Below are 19,590 nucleotides of genomic sequence, written 5' to 3' on the forward strand. Positions count from 1 at the left end.
GCGAGGCAGTCAACATATGAAAAATGAAAAGTCACAAGAAAAGTGGAAAAATGGAAAAGAAAGAAAAGTTGGCGAGGCCCACCCACAACTAGCACACGGCGCCGGGAAGCCTTATATATGACATTTCCCTCCATTGTATTCACACACACACCCCCAAACACACACACACACACACACACAGCTGCGTCTTTTTATGTCGCTAATGTAAATAAAAAGAGACAGGAAATGTTTGCAATATGTATAAAAAACATATATGTATATATAAAAACAAGGCAAAAAATTGCAAAAATTCTAAAAGTTTGCTTGCGAGCACTCATAACTTAGCTTAGGTGCACAGCCAACCCCCTACCTCCCCGCCTCCCCCCCCCCTCTCACACACACACACATAGAAAGTGCTGCCGTAAGGCTGTGCGTTAGAGCGAGACAGCGCATCGGCGCTCTGCATATAGTCAAATGCCGAGCGGCTATTCAAAAGGCTCGCATTACTTTTATTTCAAAAGCTTTTCCATACAGCTGCTGTCTCGCTCTGGCCCATGGGTTGCCGTTTTCTTTTTATTGTGTCAAAATCTGTTTGGGGAGCTATAAAGTATATTTTTGGGGGCGGTTTTTTATGTTAGGCACTTTTAAAGTGGGTGTGGTGCAGGGGGAGGGGGGGAGGCGTATTGAAGAGATTGAAAGAGATAAAAATTTATTTAAACAAAAGCAAGCGATAAGCAAAGCAAATCTATAAATGTTCATAAAAAGCGTCCATTAAATTTAGTATTAAATAAAATACAAGTATTTGCATAAACAAAGAAAGATACTTAAAAATCCAAAGCCTTATTAAACTTAACTTGTTTATATAATTCCAAATATAAAATGTTTACGTGAAATTGTTCTTAAATTCACGTTTTCAAAAGAATGAAATTTATTTTTATTCTATATGCATAAGCTCAATACAAAAATCTATAATTAACATTTCCAAAATCAAAGCAAATGTCCGTCATGATAAAAATCTGAAAAAAAAGTTTCTCCTTACAGAGAAAATAGACTTGAATGATTTTATTTTCACGTATTGAGATAGCTTCGCTTATCTGTCAAATCGGAGGAATTGCACTGCGAAAATGGAATACATTTCGGGAAAATAAATAAATCTTTCTTTTTTTCATATTCTATATATAGCAAAGTAGAAGGAAAGCAAAACGGTCAGAAACTATATATGTGTATTTAAAAAATCAAATGCAAACTATTCTACACATTTGTAATAGGAAATATAATGATAAATTAATCTTAACCAACTTTATGCCTAACTTAACCTTGCTTTTAGCATATCTATAAACAAAATAAAACAAACAAATGCTACAAATTTCTAAGATAAAGACAACGTAATCTTCTTTATTTTAATTTCTCCATATGGTTTATTTCATAACACGGCGCCACCGCACACGCTCCCCTTCTTCTTCTTTTTTTAGAGTGCCCAAATTCTTCATGATTAAAATACTTATATATATATATATTGCTTTACAACACTAGATGTTGTGGCTGTTGACTTCGAAAGTTTTCCTTAATATTCAATGTTTACAACACCAAAAGATATATATTATAAAATATTTGCCCAGTAATTAAGTAATTAAGAGCTTAACTTAATCTTATTTTCAAAATATTAAAACATCTAAATGAATCAAATTAAAATTTTACAAATTTCTAAGACTAACGAGCATTATTGAGAGATATTAACTCATATTATTATGTATAAATTAAGAATATAGTTATCCTAACGTTAAGCGTCACTTAATCGTACTTTCAACATATTTAAAAAAAATTCTACAAACTTCCGAGAGTAAAGACCCCTTAAGGTCTTTGCCATATTAATATAATAAACTAAGAGTAAAGTTATCCTATCTTAAAGCTTAACTTGAGCTTAACTTAACCTTATTCTTAACATATATTTCAGAAGCAAAAGTCAGTTTACATTTTACTGTCGTAAGCTTTTCAGCTCTACTTTCAGGTAAAAGTTTTTAAAATCTAAATTCATCTTAAATACAACTTAACCCACAAGTTGTGCACACTTTTTCGACTTGGAGGACTTCCTTTAAATATCGAATAGACGAACTAAAATTCCAATCGATTAGTTAATTTAAGATGTAGCAGAGAGAGGCAGAAGAGAGAGAGAGAGAGGGAGACGGAGAGAGCTAGACTTAAATGCTCAAGTGTTTAATGCTGAGCGAAAGCCAAAGCAGAACAGTTACAAAAACAGTTACATTTTTGGCAGCAAAACTAAAAATAAAACGCAACACACACACACAGCCAGCCAGCCACAGACGCAGGACAATGACTGAAGAAAAACAAAAACAAAATACAGCCAACTACACAACAGCAGCAGCAACAAGAAGCCGAAGAAGAAGCACGACGATTTTTGCTAATCAATGAAATTAAAGCCCAAAAGAAATTACAGCAAAAATAATCAAAGCGAGCTTTAAGCAATGTGCCTGGGGGGAGGGCGGGGTGTTAGCGGCGAAGAGCGACAATGTTAAATGGTTAAGTAAAATAGTTGCACGAGACGCCGCCGCCGCCGCTGCCACTGCCGCTGCCGTCGTCGCCGCCGCTGCTGTCAAGACAACTTTAATGAACGGAAATTAGCAAAGCAAAAGGTAAAGCCAAAAACTGCGAAGATGCTGCGAGGGCGCGGCGAATTGCTGCCTGCCTGCTGTTTGGCGGCGAAGAGAGCGCCAAGCACATGCGCGCTGTGAGCGACAAGCCCCACTGCTATTGGCCAGCTTTGGCGTGTTGCGTGCGTGTGTGTGTGTGTGCGAGAGCGCGCATTTCCCCAGCTGATGCTGCTGCCTGCTCGCCGCTGCGGTCGTCGCTGCTGCTGCTGTTGCTGTTCAAGCATAAACAAACCATTTTGAATAAAATCAGCGGCTTTGTTGCAGTCTCTGTGTGTGCGTGTGTGTGTGTGTGAGTGTGGAACGCAAGTGCAGCGCAGGCAATAGTTGGCTGCTTTTGGCCGCTTTTGCTGCATTTCTCAGTTGCAACGCAGCAGCAGCAATACGCAAAGTCGCCGCGACGCGCGCTTTTTGTTACTCTCAGTGCGTGTGCGTGCGTGTGTGTGTGTCTGTGACAACTGCATGACAACTGCAGCAGCAACAACAACAACAACAACAACGACGACAACAGCGAGCAGCATTGAAATCTGCTGCCACTGCGCGTCGACTGCGCTGTAATTATTTTAATTTATGCGTTTATTGCTTTTTACGCTCGCCGCTGCGGCTGCCATTGGCTTCTGTTGCCGCCGTCGTCGCTGCTGCTTCTGCTTTGTTTGCGCGTTTTTCTGTTGTTTTTCTTGACATTCACATTTTGACAGGCAGCGAATAATTCTCGGTTCTGCATCGCCAATTCGCCCTGTCAATTCTCTGCCTTTGCCGTCGTCTGCAGTTGAAGTTTGATTTTTTGCTGCTTTTCTTATTGTGATGCCAAGTGACAATTTTTTTTATTGTCACACACACGCACACATATATAGACTTTCATGCATACCTGCATATGTGCAATACACATGCATTAAATATATATCTATTCTATGGAAAATGGGGCGTATACGCAATATTTGGCAACTGCATTCAATGAGCAACATTTTTATGCCGTCGGCAAAAATCTGGGGAAAATCATTAAAATGTCCTATTTGTTTTACATTATTTTCTTTTTATTTTTTTTTAAAAAAATACATAGAAGAACGCCCTGTGCTTATTTAAAATGTATGCTCTTGTGTTTTCCGATAGATTAATTAGCAATATTTTGATGTTTTACCGACTTTATTACAATCTTAAGCTTAAATACATCATTTTAAGATTTTGAATGTTTTTTAGTTCTATCTAATTTTAATTTAGCGACCTTAGAGTTTTTATGGTGTTTAAAATCTCATTTATCACATTAAACAACAGTAAATAATTATAACAAACTTAATATTATGTTCAAATCGGTAAAATTTATAAATATTTAGAATTTATCTACTTATATTAGATACCTAGAATCTGTAATTAAGGTATCTAAAAAATCTTGTTTTCCCTTCTTTTCTATTTAATAAACTTTTGATTACCCAAAAACCATTTTCATGTATTTCTTACGAAATCATTAAGTTCAGCAAAATATGATAGAACCTCTGTAAAAGCCCATTTGTGACCCTTTTTAAGCACCTTTTGAAAACTTTTACAAAATGTTAACTTTAAATAAAAGAACAAGCAGTTATCAAACTTTGTTTTGAGATCTAGAAACATTTTATGGGACTTATAAAAATGCAATTTTCTACTTTTATTCTTTTATTTTAATTCATTTCAAAAATGTGCTCAATATGAAAACTTGTAATTTGTGTTTTGAGCTCAAAGAAAACTACAAATCAACTTAGGCGGGCCGCGTCCCTTGCCCTCTCCCGAAGCCCAACAAAAAGCGCTCAATACATGCACACATACAAATCCGATAAGAACCACCCACACACACACACACACACACACACACACGTACACACAGGCCACCCACACAATACACGCTTTTGATTTTAAAACCTCGTGCCAAGGAACGTGCAAGCAAAAAAAAGAAGAAAGAAAGAAGCAGCAGCAACTCCCAAAACGCCAGCGAATCTCCAAGTCCAAGTCCAAGTCGGCAACGCCAGCGTCGCAGTCGCCGTCGCCGTCGCTGTCAGCGTTGCGCCCTCCCCACAGAGCCACCTGCTGGCCGTGCGCGTCGGATGAATACAATACACAAACACACACTCACACAGTCACACGCATGCACAGCCGAAAGCTCTCACACTCACACACATGTGCAGCTGCTGCGCTGCCCGCAACATCTTCCAGCATGTGTGTGTGTGTGTGTGTGCGTTTTTTTGCGCGCGCTTGACATTTCGACGTCGACGTTGTTGTTCCTTTTCTTTTTTTTTTTTTGCTTTTTTAACTGTTTTTTTTTTGCTCATATCTTGTGGCGTTTTTTAAGTCAGTCGTTTGTCGGAAGTCAATCAAAAAGCGTGTCTCGCTCACACAAGCTCCACAGTTGCCGTTGCAGCTGGGCGTGAAAAGCAGCAGCAAAAACAACAACAACAACGACAACAACAACTGCAGCAGCAGCAGCAGCAGCAGCCGCAGCGACGTCGCCATTGCAATTAAATTTAGCCCGAAAACAAACAATTAAATTGAATCCGAATTCGAAGTCGAAAGGTGCGGCTAAACGATCTGTCAGCGCGTGTAAGTGACTGTCCTTGTGTGTGTGTGTGTGTGTGTGTGAGTGTGCTTGTGTGTGTGTGTGTGTGTGTGTGCGTGTTACGCCTTCGCCTTCAGCTGCAGATCAAACGATCTATCGATAGATCTTGCAATCGATTGCGCGCTTGTTGACATTTTCTCAGCTTGTTACACTCATTTTAACTGTTAATGAGCTCGCTTTGATTTGTGTGTGTGTGTGTCAAGGTGTGCGTGCGTGTTTTAAGGTGTGATCGTGTGTGTGTACAAAGGCTGTTTAAGTGACAAGTGCTTTTAGCTAACTTAATCCTCTTTATTTTTGACATCAATACAGAATTCCCAAATCTCGATTCGAGTTCAAATATTTCAAATTAAATTTTGGTTAAGGTAAAATTACATTAAATAATAACAATAAATAATATATAATAATTTATAATAAATAATAAATTAAATAAAATACTAACACTAACTAAACAATAAATAAATAACAAATAAATATATAATACACAATAATTAAATAAAAATAATGAAATAGTAATTAATAAAATAAATAAGTAAATAATAAATTATTAATAAATAAATAACCAATAAATAAATTAATAAAAAAATAATAATAAATTAATACTAAATAAATAATAAAAAAAAAAACAACAAAGTAAAAAAAAATATATAAATAATATATGTATATATAATAAGTCAATTAAAATATATATTAAAAATATCAATCAATCTTATAATGAAATAAAAATTGTCTATGTCTAAGACCAAGTTAATATTAAAAATAAAAGGAGATTTAAATCATTTCATGATTCCTTTAAAAATCCTTTTGAAGCTTGAAGTAAAACTTGAATCCAATTAAAACTCTATTAAGTAAACATTCAAAACATACTTAAGATCCTTCCTAAATCCTTGCTGATATTAAAAACATAAACGTGAGACCGGGAAAAAGATAGCCTTTAAATTAAGTTATCTAGAAAATTGTTTTTAATATATTTTTTCCAGCAACTTTAATTAAAAGTTCAATATTCTTCTATGATTAAACATTAGAAAAGTTGTTTGCCATCTTCAGAAAATGTTGTTATAGAAAAGGAGAAAGTTTTCACTATTAAAAGGACTCGCGTCTCGTGAAAAAGGAATTTGTTTAGTGATGCTTTGATGTTTGCCCAAAAGTGCGGTTCGTTAGCAGAGCCTTCACTGTACTTGAATATAAGTGTTTCATTCAGAAATTGGTAGCCCCTTTCAGACTGTGTAAAACTGTAAATGCAACTATCTGATGATAATATTTTTCCACGAAAGGCTTATCGAGCAGACCATGCGAAGCTCGTGACGATTTCGTAATGCGACTGCCGGGTGAGGGTTCAAATTCAAATGCCTACCATTTATTATGCCCCGATATATTTCTAAGAAAGTTCTTTCAAGTAAAGTCTTATACAGAAACCTCTTTGCCTAGGCCCAAATAAGAGAGTTTGTATCTTAGCTAATCTTCTGAATTTATCGTTTATCGTTCTTGTTATCGTTTTATCGTTATTTACTGAGTAAACAAATCACTTTCTTATCAATTATCTAAATATATATCTATTTAGAAAATCCTCCAACAAGCATTTAATCATGATAGAAAGAAAATTAAAGAACCGTTATCTTTACAACGCGCAAGTGTTGAAAAATTATGAAAACAGTGCTTAGAAATTAACTGTTATGCGAGTGTCTCTCTGTGCGTGTGTGTGTGTGTGTGTGTCGTGTGACAACAACAACAAATTGTGCCTAATTTTAAAACAAGATAAAACAAATATCGTACAAACTAAAAATAACGGCACTTATCAACTGACAAACTAGATGAATTGGCCAAGTGAAAATGGACGCGAAAGGGGGGAAAGCGGGAGAGGGGAAAAGCAACAAATGGCAAATGGCAAAAATTTAACATAAACAAAGGCAAAAGGCAATGCGAAATAATCAATTTTTATGAACAATTATTAAAAATAGCTGGCAACACGAATCGTAAAGCAGCAGCAGCAAGAGCGAAAGAGAGCGAAGTGCAGAGAAAAAGAGAGAAAGCAAGGGGAGAGAGCGGGCAGAGAGAGAGAGAGGGGGAGAGAGGGGGACTGCAACAAGTCGGTGGCCTTTTGAAGTGCAGGGCGGCTTCTTTAATATCGAGTGCGAGACTCGACAATTGCTTGCTGACATGCAAAGTACATAATGTTGTTAAGCCCCCTCTCTCCCCCCCCCCCTTCCTTTCAATATCCGCCCCCCCCCCCTGGTCTACAACGCACTTGATTGATAACAATCAAAGTTATGATGGACCCGAACGGGCACTTTGCCAAAGAGCGCAATTTGCGCTGTCGATTGATTTGTTTACAAGTGCCATTAATGTTACGATCCCCCGCCCCGCCCCTTCCCCCCTTAAATAAAGACCCCCCCTCGTCCCATGCTCGACACCTCTCGCTGCTTGCAACAGGTGTATGTAAATGCCGCCGTCTCCGTCTGCGCCGCCTATGAACAGCATTTCCATAGACAGCTCGATCAATAGCGCTGCACTTTTCCTTATCTAATCAGACTGTGTTTGACTACACTGTAAAAAAAAAATATGGTTGACTTGAATTTGAAGACACTTTTAGATATGCATATAATCTAAGAACGTGGCAGCTCGCTGGTTCAAATTCAACAGTAAAAATAAAGATATGCAAGTTTCCTCTCGATTAAGTAAAGTGAGTGCGCATTTCAACGAAGAGAAGCCTTTTAATTGGTAACTATACGAGAAGGCCAGGATATCTTAGGCAAGCCGAATATTTAATACCCTTCCAGAAATTTGCCTTATAAATTTGCAGATTGTGAGGAAAATGAAGCTCGCAAATGCTGAGATCGATGAAAATATCTTGTGAAACAGAATACTTTGCCATACAAAAACTCATTCTTCGACCGAATCTTTCTATAGAACTATATAATAATATAGTGCGATCTTGATAGAGATTTGGTTCATGTCTATGCAGATAGTTTAGCTCATAAATGCCGGTTCGAGATTTGATCAAGATATCTTGATCTCTCAAGAAGGTCTTTGATCTTGATCTTTCAACGAAGTTTTTCGTACAGGAATCAACCTTTCAAACGATCGTTCATATGGCAAATATATGAAATATAGTTGTCCGATGTTGGTAAGATTTGCTTATACATGTATGTAAGGTGTATAATGAAATTTACAAATGCTGAGTTTGGATAATATATCTTGATAAATAAAAAAATTGGTTTAAACAAGCAGCTATATGATATAGTGGTCCGATCCGACCTGCTCCGGGATATATACTGCCAGCAAAAATGAGGGACTTAGACAAAGTGGCAAGACAATAGCTTTAAGACTTAGAAGCTAGTTCCATAGAAGTAGACTGATGGACAGACGGACAGACAATCAGACAGGGCTATAACTTGTCGGCTGTTGATGCATATCTGGAATATATATATATACTTTATGGGTTCGGAGAAGTCTCCTTCTATGCGTTGCACATTTCCTGATCCTCTACAAAGGAATGAAAATGATTTTAACCCCAACTTCAGGCTAAAATCCATATTATTTTCAATTGAAAACTCTACCCGAGCTCAATTGAAATCATAATTTTTTACAGTGTATCTCCCAGCTAGCGTCTAGTTGGGCTCTTCGGGTCGGGTGTTAGGCGCTGCGTCAAAGTCGCAGACACCAAATTGTTGCTGTTGTTGAATTTTCCGATTTTCCTTTGATTTGAACGCTCTGCCATAAACTTTGCGGAGAAGAGACGCCCCTCTATACACACATACATACACACATACATACATACACACATACATATACATATGTATGTATATCTCTTGGGCTCTTATCGGGTCGACTTCAATTTGTTTTCAATTTACAACAATAACGTTTTAAGTATTTGTAAATATGATTTGTCACCTCACTTTGTTTGCATAATATACCATGTTATTAGAACTTTTTTTCCTTATTCATTTTCTTCCTCTTCTTTTTTCTATTTTTTATGATACGCGGCGAACTTTAACAATTTATTGAACTGTTTTCAACATTGTTGCGCATTTGATTATTAATGGTCTCTTTTATGGCAATTAATAACGAAATGTGGTAAAACTTCAGTTAAGTTTGATTTTGTCTAAGACCTAAAGCTTAATTCTTATTTTAAGCATTTTTGTCTTCATTTTAATGCAGCACACAATTTCTAAGCTCAAGAACGACTAAACTTACTTAAACGAGCTCTTGATATAATCATTTTGTGCTTCTATTTGGAACGTCTTGTTTTAAATATGAAAATTCTAAAATTAAGTTATTTTTGTTAATTTTTTATTATAATTTTTGCTGCATGATTGTGGAATCAAGTATTTTACCCACTTTTTAGGCCTATTTAAAGCTTGCAAATTCTTCAAATAATAATTTTTCATTTAAGCCAATCTTTTAATTCTATTCTACTATTTTATATATTATTAAGACATAGTCAAGAGGAACGTGTGCTTAAAACTTTTGAGAACAATAAAGTATTAATTTAAGCAAATTTATTGCAGAATAAAAATTGTTTTCCCTAAAGCAAGTAAATTGTTGTAAAGCTCAGAAACAGCCTAAAAGGTTGTAAGAGAGAGAGAGAGAGAGAGAAAGAAAGAAAGAGAGAAAGACAGAGAGAGAGAGAGAGAGAGAGAGAGAGAGAAAGAAAGATAGAGAGAAATAAAGACAGAGAGAGAGCTCAGAACGTCTCGTATCGTTTTTTTAAGAATGTTAAAGCTTACTTTAAGCTGACAAATTCTTGTTACATGTTAAACAAATATTCCAAAAAATATCTGTATCTCATCTCTATAATGTCTCAGAGAAGGGAATGCATATACGTATATCAAGACATTTAGCAACAATCTATTTAAATTTTCGGACAAGTAATAATTCCCCTCAATTAAGTAATTAAGTGACTAATTTCAACCTGTTCCTGCTGATAATATTGACGATATTATTGAACGTCATTGGGATTAAGCTCAATGCAAACTTCCGCTTTGAAATTTCGCAGTAAACGCAATAATGGAAATCATTCAGAAAAGCGAGTGCCATGTGAGCCGCAAGCATTCGTGAGTAACTCACAGTTATTCACAGTTATTCACGTTGGGTCACGTGAATATGGGAAGACAAACCCATCGGGGTTTCGGCTGGTCAGTTACACGCGGAGCCGTGCAATGGGGCGACAAGTGCTCCGACAGCAAATCAATTACTTTTCTTATCGCCCCACTAAAATCGCCAGCCAGAAATGATAGAGTAGACACTTCAGAAGTGCTGAAAAAAAGTGGAGAAAGAGAAAAGTCGGAAGATAGAGAGAGGAGACTAGCTACACTTAGCGAAAAAGACAAAGACTTGTGTGATGAAGTCAAGATAGCGCAGGTATAGAGAGGAGACTAGCTGCACGCGGAGAAAGCGCCAAGACTTGTGGGCATAAGTCAAAAACAAACGTCAGAATATAGTCGAAATTTTTTTTAAAATATGCACAAAATCCTTAATTTAAGTATTTCTATTTGAATTGTGAGAGAATTTCCATGATTAGAGGGAAGGAGCGGAAGAAGGAGCTGCACACTCTCAGAGAAAATATAGAGCAAAAGAAACCAAGTTGAAAAATGTCTTAAATTAAGCAAAATATTATTAATTTAAGAATTTGTTTTTTGAATGGCGAGCGAAATGGTGTGGGAGGAGGAAGAAGCTGCCCACATTCAGAGAAAATGCAAGGCATTTTGGTAGCGAAATGAGGAAAAGTTTGAAATGTCTTAAATTAAGCACGAAAATCTTAATTTAAGAATTGATTTTTTAATTGCAAAAGAGATGACGTAAGAGGCGTGAGAGGCGAGGCGTTGCCTAGTCTCAGAGAACTCAACGGATTTTCTTTTCGAGCTGAAGACAAGTTTGCAGTTTCTTAAATTAAGCAAGAAAGTCTTGATATGAGAATTTCTTTTTTAATTGGGAGAGAGATAGCGTAAGGTTGGGAGGGGGGAGAGAGGAGAAAAAAGACAAAGCATTTTATTTTGAAAATGAAATCAAGTGTGAAATTACTTAAGTTAAGCACAAAATTCTTATCTGAACAACTCTTTCTTTGAGCTGGTAATTTCTAGGAAATGCCAATGGTCTAAGAACTTGAAAGTAAGAATTTTAACTTAAATTGAACAGGTTTCATGCATTTTGCAATTGGGCAAATGCTTGTAAAAAGTAGTTTATTTATTTTTGTTATACTTACGTTGAAGATGAGCACAAAATATGCCCAAAATCTTAAAGAACTCTGTGAAATCTTCAAGAACTCTATAAAATCCTTGCGGAATTTGTAAATTTTCTGCAAGTGTAGCAGTTGTTAACAGGAGGGTTGCAACTGTTTTTAATAACAACATTTTAAAAAGCACTTAACAGCAAATTAAGCTTTCAGCAGGCAACTGACAACGCCAGCAGCAACGGCAAAAGCAACAGCAGCAGCAGCAAAAAGAAGACATTTTTAATTATCAACCATTTACAGGCAACAACAGCAACAGCAACAACAGCAACAATTGCCGGGGAAAAAAATTGCCGCTGGTGCATGGGTCAATATCATAATCTGAGGCAGCAACAAGTCGTGGCAGGCGGCAAGGGGCAGCAACGGGCGTCATAAATCAAAGCGACGCAATTTGCTGCTGACGAACTGCGCGAAACGGCAACAACAGCAACAGCAACAACAACTGCAATGCCTTTACTGCTGGCAACACTTGGGCAGCAACAGCTGCAGGCACAGCCACAGCAACAGCAACAACAGCAGCAGCAGCAGCAACACAATAATTCCCATCGTCAACACTTGGAGCCAACGGCGGCGGCAGCAGCAGCAGCAGCTATGTTGTTGCTGGAAACAGCAGCAGCAAAGACAACGACAGCAGCAACAACTACATCAGCAGCAGCAGCAGCAGCAACAAGCACGCCAATCATTGCTGCTGCAGCACTTGCAACAGCTTCATTGCCAGCAACAACAACACCTGCAACACCAACAACAACAACAGGTGTTAATGTTCAAATTACTGCCAAAGGCGTTGCTCGCTGCGAGTCTTCAGTCAACGATCAACTGCCGCCAGTCGCAACTGTGGCCGCTTCGGTTAATTATGCCGCTTACGTAGCCCATTTGAATGGCTTTAACCCAAAGCACAACACCAACACCAACAATAACAACAACAACAACCACAGTCCACCCCCATTTGAGAGCCTGCTCGAAAGACAGCCGCACATTCAAGTCAAGCAGGAGTTCATGGAGCCAATGGAGCAACGCAGCTTAAATTGCAGCAATGCCAGCAACAAGCATGCAGGTAAGTCTGTTTAGTATTTTTTTAATACCAAGCTTATATATAAACCCAAGATTGAGTATACTATATAAACGTATAATATATTTATTCTGCTGCAGCAGCAGCATTTGCTTGAAAATTAGAGCTGAAAAGGTTCAAACTTCGAGCTTGCTATCTTTTTCTCCACAATTTACAATTCTGGGAAATTCCATTTAAGAGCAACAAAAACCTAACCCTAACCTGACAGGTAGGGTATATATAAAAGTGATGCCTTATCAAAATGACAAAGTTTAAGTAAATAGGTTTTATATAACATAGATTATATAGTGTATTTACGTTTCTACCATTTCCACATGCATTTTGACCCGGAATGATGTTGTCAGATTTAGATGCCAAATTGATCTAGAGACCCAACCATGAACAAAAAGCCAAACATTATGAAATCGGATGACATTTGACCAAGTTATAGGGATGGGAAATTTTGACCGATGTCTATATACGAATCTTGGGGTAAGATTTGGACATGAATTTCGACTGAAAAATATGTGTTCAGATTTGAATGCCAGATTAATCTAGAGGGAAAACCATGAATAAAAAGCCAAACCTCGTAAAAATCGGATGAGATTTGACCGAGTTGTGGGGATGGGAAATTTTGACCCATGTCTATATAAGAATCTTGGGGTCAGACTTGGACATGAAGTTCGACTAAAAAATACTTGTTCAGATTTGAATGCCAGATTAATCTAGAGGAAAAACCATGAATAAAAAGCCAAACCTCATAAAAATCGGATGAGATTTGACCGAGTTGTGGGGATGGGAAATTTCGACCCATGTCTATATACGAATCTTGGGGTAAGATTTGGACATGAAGTTCGACTAAAAAATACTTGTTCAGATTTGAATGCCAGATTAATCTAGAGGGAAAACCATGAAGAAAAAGCCAAATCTCGTAAGAATCGGATGAGATTTGACCGAGTTGTGGGCATGAGAAATTTCGACTAATGTCAATATAGGATATTTCAAGGTACCATTTTCAAAATTTTTTTTATAAATATTTCATAGCTGAAAGATGAGAAAAGTTTTCTTTAAACTATTCAAAAAATGCCTAAAACAATTTTGTTTTATTATCAAATATATATTATATAAAAATTAATGTTGAATTTATTTTGAATTTGAAATCCAAAACATTTCAAATAATTTAAAACTTTATTAATTAACTACCTCATTTTTATAATTTTAACAAACTTCCGCGAATTTTCCAATAGTTTTCCTTCCTCGCCTAACTCTACATAAAAGTTCTTGCTTGTAGTTTTTGTTCTGCCCCCCCCCCCCCCCCCCCCCCACCTCCCCGCACCCCTCCCTCGACGGAGCACAATCAAATGACAAACATATATGTAGTTAAAAGGCCGTTAAGTGAAAAACGAGGTATTTACAATGTGTTAACAACAACATTGCCATTTTTCATGGCCTTAACCCCTTGACGACCCCCGGCCCGAGCCCGGCTCGTGCCAAACGCATGCTTATGAGATTTCTCAATATTTTATGCGTTTAAACAGATTTCATTTTTTATTGCGCGACCCCTTGTGCGAGACGAAGAAAAGGCAAAAGGTCGATGTCATCATCTTGATAGAGCCAAAAGATGTGACACAAGGGACAAGCCCGACAAGCTGGCTAATATTGCAAAAGGAGTCGCAGGACTCGCAAGGACTCGCAGGGACTCGCTGGGACAGACAGACAGACACAATCGACGCCCGGCCAAACGAGTGCCAAACATTTATGAAGATTGAAAGGGTTGTCAAACACTTCATCCATCTTAACCGCGACCCAAAGCAGAAGAAAAAAAATGAACCCAAAATAAAAAGGGGCTGCTGGCGAAAAAAAAGGGTGCATCGAATTGTCCTGTTGCTCGAGGAGCTGCCGTTTGGGAAACATCTTGTTTTCTTTCGATTATTGAAATTGCCGGCAATGCCCGTTTTATGATAGGTCTCCCCCCTCTCCCCTCTCTCTCCGAGCCACCTTTGAAGAGCTCTCTAAACTCTTTTACGCACTCGTGACCTCAATTGTATTTAAAAACCAGACCTCGCTCCCTGCTCCGCCCAGCCCCCTCCCCTTCTGTCTTACTATTTAAATAAGTCTCATTAGCTTCGGCTCTCGAGCTCCACATTCATCTTCATATTCAAATCCATTTCCTATTCAACTCTTTTTGGCGGAAATGCGTTCCTAACATGCAAAACGCACAAATGAAACGTCTTTAAGTGCCGCAATTATCAAAAAAAAAAAAAAAAAAAAAATAGTACATTTAATGTAAAACAATGTTGAAAAATACTCCAAAAGAGAGAGAAAAATACAATATCAAATCATAATACGAAGAAGCAGACAAAGCTAGAGCCACACGCGACCGGAAATGGCGAGCAATTTAACCAAATAAAATTTGACCGAAACACTTTTATACCCCGTTCGCATTGAAACAAAGGGTATAATGGTAATAAATATAATATTATGTGCATATATATTTATATATATTCGTCGATTGTTGAAGAGAGAGTATAGTAGGTAGAAAGACTTTATATAGTTATTCATTGATCTCGGTCTGTCTGGTTTTGGAGGGGACTGCAATGTGAATTAAATGCTGTAAGTGTTAAAGACTTGTCATTCGATATATTTAACCTCATATATATTAATAAATGTATCGATTTCTGTGCAATATCACCAACCGTTCTGTTAATATCGATAAATATCGATTTTGAACGAGCACTTTGGAACATTTCTCGCACATAACATTATAGAAGCCGGAGACAGCTATATATATGTGTGTGGGTCCCTGTGTAGTCGACACAGATCATTTATCATTTACTTTAATTGTTTCCCCATTTTCAAATGTCGATAACTATCGATCCCGAAAAAGGTGTTTATGAGAATATCATACACATTACATCACAGAAGCCAGATACAACGAAATTTGGAATATTTAAAAAGGTTCCTGTGTAGACCACACAGATGACCAAGTCCGATGTCTTCCCTCAATTTTAAAATATGGATAAATATCGATTTTGCAATAGCATTTTTGAGAATTTGTCACGCATTACATTATAGAAGCCTGAGACAACAAATTTGGTATACGTGTGGTTAACAAAGATTACCAATTTTTATTTTCAGTTATTCGATATCTCCCATTATTTTCAATATATCGATATATATCGATCTTAAATCGATAAATATAGATCTTAGAATAAACTTCATATTCTATTAATGGTAGCTCGTTGTCTCCCATAATTTCCATATATCTATAAATATCAATCATTAATCGAAAAATATCGTGTGCTTGTTCTGCCAGCTTCTCATTGGCTACAGGGCATCTGATAGTCGGGCACTCACGACCAGAGCACTCGCACTTGTTTATTGGATGTTTTGGTAGTTCATACGCTTCAATGGCGCACTGTGTGCAGCTACTAACTTGGCCATTACACAGCTTGCCGCCCCACCTGCCCGCCCTCCCCACCCCCTCTTCACATTCCTCCACCCCCCGTCCATACTGTCATTAATAATTTACCTTAAATGTGCAGCCAGTTACATGTACAAATGGCACTATATGACGTCCAGCACGTCAATGCTGCTTATGAGAAACCGAATCGACAGTCTCCCAGCTGCCCAGCTGGCAGTTGGGAATGTCTTTGCAGTCCACTTAACCATGGGAAAGCAACGACGGCGCCAAGATGCAATTGACAAGCGCACCGAAGAGAGATATAAAGACACAGATACAAATGCAGCTAAAGATGTGCTTATACTTGAAGACACAGCAACAGATGCAATTGAACTGCAACAGAAAACAATTACCAAAAGGCGCCTCAGCTCAACCCTCAAATGAGAGCATAACATCACAATTTGAACCAGCGTCCTCTCGCTTGCTATTTCAACGCGCAGACAGCTAAGCAAGGCGATTAAAAGGCGACTGAAAGTGCAAACGAATTAAAATGCACTCTCACATGAAAGCATAAAAATCGCTGCTAAATTTGAACCAGCGTCCTCTCCCACGCTAGTTCAACGCGCAGACAGCTAAGCAAGGCGATCAGCAATTGAACTGAAACCAAAACTATTTACCAAAAGCCGCTGCTAAATTTGAACCAGCGTCCTCTCGCTTGCTAGTTCAATGCGCAGACAGCTTAGCAAGGCGAGCTCGAGCCTTATCCAACTAACTGACAATTTACTTAAGCGATTAGCAAACCTCAATTTGAAGAGCGCATAAAACAAGTGCTGCCGGAAACAAGAAGAAGAAGAAGTAGAAGATGGAGAAAATCCCGAGAAATTTGAATGCCGCGGGATGTGCATTGTGGAATGAAAATGCGGAACGACAAAGGAAACGGCGCTAAACTCGACAGAAACGTCAGAAAAACCAACAACATTTCATTCAAAGATCAGAGACAAGACCACAAAACGCATCTGGCAGCGTGTAGGGAAAATATGCCCCAAAAGATACTCGAACCCGAACCCGAATGCGTATCTCGACTGATCGCCGCATGAATGAAAATAATTATGATAATTGCAATGGCAACTGAAGGAGAATGAAGGGGGGGGTCAACTAATTGTAGGCTCAGAGGTTCGTCGTTTAACCACAACGCTGGCAGAAACTGAAGAAGTTTCGTTTTGTGGGATAGAAAACTCAATAAATCCATTGTTGCGCTTAATTATTGTCGAAATTCAAATTGTACCTGTGCCCGACCAAAAAACCCGCAATCCGTAACCCCCTTCAGACTGCGTTTTTCCTTTTTCCCTACCTGTTTGATCATCATTTATCTTCGAGCGATGCGCAAAATTTGAATGCAGCTCCGACATCCGTCAGATACAAAACTGAAAAAAAAAAAACTGGCTGCAACTGCAACTGGGCTTCTTTTTCGTTTTCTTTTCTTTTCATAACATTTTTTTTTTTACCCACTGATCTCTCTATAAATGCATTGTGGATAAAAAATGAGTTTCGTGTGGAAATTAGATCCTATTTGGCGCAGCGTGTGATTAGCGCGTCCCTTTGATCGCCCGATGGGCTGATGATGTGCCGAGCCTCTGCTGCTGGCAGCTTTGATTTATATATATATATATGTATATGCATGTATATTCAATCATTCCATTGCAGGCCACAGAGAGACTCGTTCTGCTCGCAATTAAATTCAAATCAAACATTTATTTAAATTTTATGCACCGGTTGGTGGTTGATTGCGGCGCATTTCAATTATTCGCTTCGATTTGAATGAGATCTGAGATTATATCTGAAGATGAACTGCACTCGAATCGAATAGCAACAATAGAGAAAAGCAAGTGGGGAGTGCTCGACGGGAAGATACCCTAAGCATAGCGCTAAGTTGCCGTTGCAAGCAAATTAGCTTTCTTCTATCCATACATACTGTGCTTCCCTTTGCCTATACGAAATGTGTTCTCAAGTAACTTCGGTATTTGTAGTCCGATCTTTGTGAAATTTTCAGGGCATATACGTATATGGGACGAAATTGTGTGTACATACCAAAGGCCAAGGCTGTAGCTTTAAGAATGTTGTATTTTTTCGATTATGGCGGGAATTTGGGAGGCATTCAAATAGATAAAGTTGTAAGCTATTTATACTATACGAGAACCTATATACAAAGTTTAGTGTAACTAGCTCTTATAGTTTTCGAGCTATGCTTAAATAACCAAGTCTGAAAATCGTTTTTATCGTTTTTTAAGTTGTTTATACTACAAGAAAAAATACATAACAAGTTTAGTGTAAATAAACAACCATATCTGATAATCGATTTTTATCGATATTATGCAATTAGTTGGAGATATTGAGAAAATAAAGATTAACTTCTGCTGCGTATATTTTATGAGATTATATGTACATTTCTCTAGCTTCTGTAGTTTCCAAGAGAGACAAACACAGAGAGAGTAAAACAGAGAGACAGAGAAAGAGAGAGAGAGAGAGATCAAACATATATTTTAAGCTGGATAATTAAAAGGTATTCAAGTATCTACATATGAAATTTTAAGAGTCCAGCTCTTGTAGTCTGAGAGATCACATAGACGACCTACGACAAATAGTTTTTAAGTTAGGTGCATATCAAAACTACACAAAGAAGCATAATATATTAAAAGTTCACAATTATAAGTTGATCAAAGGATACGCAACAACAAAAGCGACTAACATACAAATTCCCAGCAATCAAAAAGCCATTCTAAAAGGAATACTTGGTTTTTCTTCACAAACAAACTCTCGTCTTCATCCCTTTGAAAGGTAGACAAACCGGAAAGGCGTTAATTATATCAAGTATCCATGAGCGTACTGCTATATAGCCCAAAATAATGGATCATTAATCAATAAATGGCGTAGAAATGTTCACGTATATATATATAAATATATGTATATTCAAGGGGAGCACAGCTGACGCGGTGCATCTTCACACCTCGCCGTAAGGAAAACCTTTCGGCAGCATATGTGACCATGTAAGAGACCACGCTAATATCATTTTAATCGTGTTCAAATTAAGGGTTCAATGCACAAGGAAATATTTCCCATAGCCACAAGAAGCCAATATGTTAAGTAACAAGTTCTAGAAGCTGGGGCGGAGAACGAACCTAAACGAACTCGAACGAAATTAGATTTTTAATTAAAATAATTTCGTATGCAATTTAGATAATCGTTTGCAAAAAAAAATAAAAAAAAATAACGAATAACAAAGTAAGCTCAAAGAAAAGCAGCAAAAATATATATCTAAAACCAAGCAGAAGTTCGCTTCGGCAGCAGCAGCAGAAGCCAAGTCCATGAGATTGTTGCGGAACAGGCGCAGAAGTGCAGCCAGCAGCCGTTCGATATGCGATTTGTTTGCCGCATTTTCGGCGGGCATTGCGTTTTCTAATACCCTGTAGCAGATGGGCGAGAGGGTGTATCGGTTTGACTGTCTTTACTGATTGTACAAAGCCTAACTACATGTGTTTTTAGATATCATCCCAGATTTACCATAAGAAACGCAATATTGTACTTAATCTGAGTTGTTATACAACACTGACAAATAATATATAATACCTCTTACTATTTAAGAGTTTGTAGTCCTGAAATTTAAATTTACTTTAATTTTAAACAGAAATA

The 19,590-nt window shown here is 37.6% G+C and overlaps 1 protein-coding gene across 2 annotated transcripts in view; it reads left to right on the plus strand.

Moving 5' to 3' along the window:
- The first annotated feature begins 11,701 nt into the window (after positions 1-11,701).
- The window catches only part of pdm2 (POU domain protein 2), a 44,053-nt gene continuing 36,164 nt past the window's right edge, over positions 11,702-19,590 (plus strand). For both annotated transcript variants that reach the window (XM_064681281.1, XM_064681282.1), the window contains exon 1: positions 11,702-12,506. In XM_064681281.1, coding sequence (XP_064537351.1) covers positions 11,900-12,506 — 607 coding nt within the window. In that variant the 5' untranslated portion in view covers positions 11,702-11,899. The remainder of the gene's footprint in view (positions 12,507-19,590) is intronic.

The sequence above is a fragment of the Drosophila montana genome, unplaced genomic scaffold, assembly GCF_035044405.1.
Source record: "Drosophila montana isolate Dmon_TW-CO22-7 unplaced genomic scaffold, ASM3504440v1 contig_2192_1, whole genome shotgun sequence".
NCBI lineage: Eukaryota > Metazoa > Arthropoda > Insecta > Diptera > Drosophilidae > Drosophila > Drosophila montana.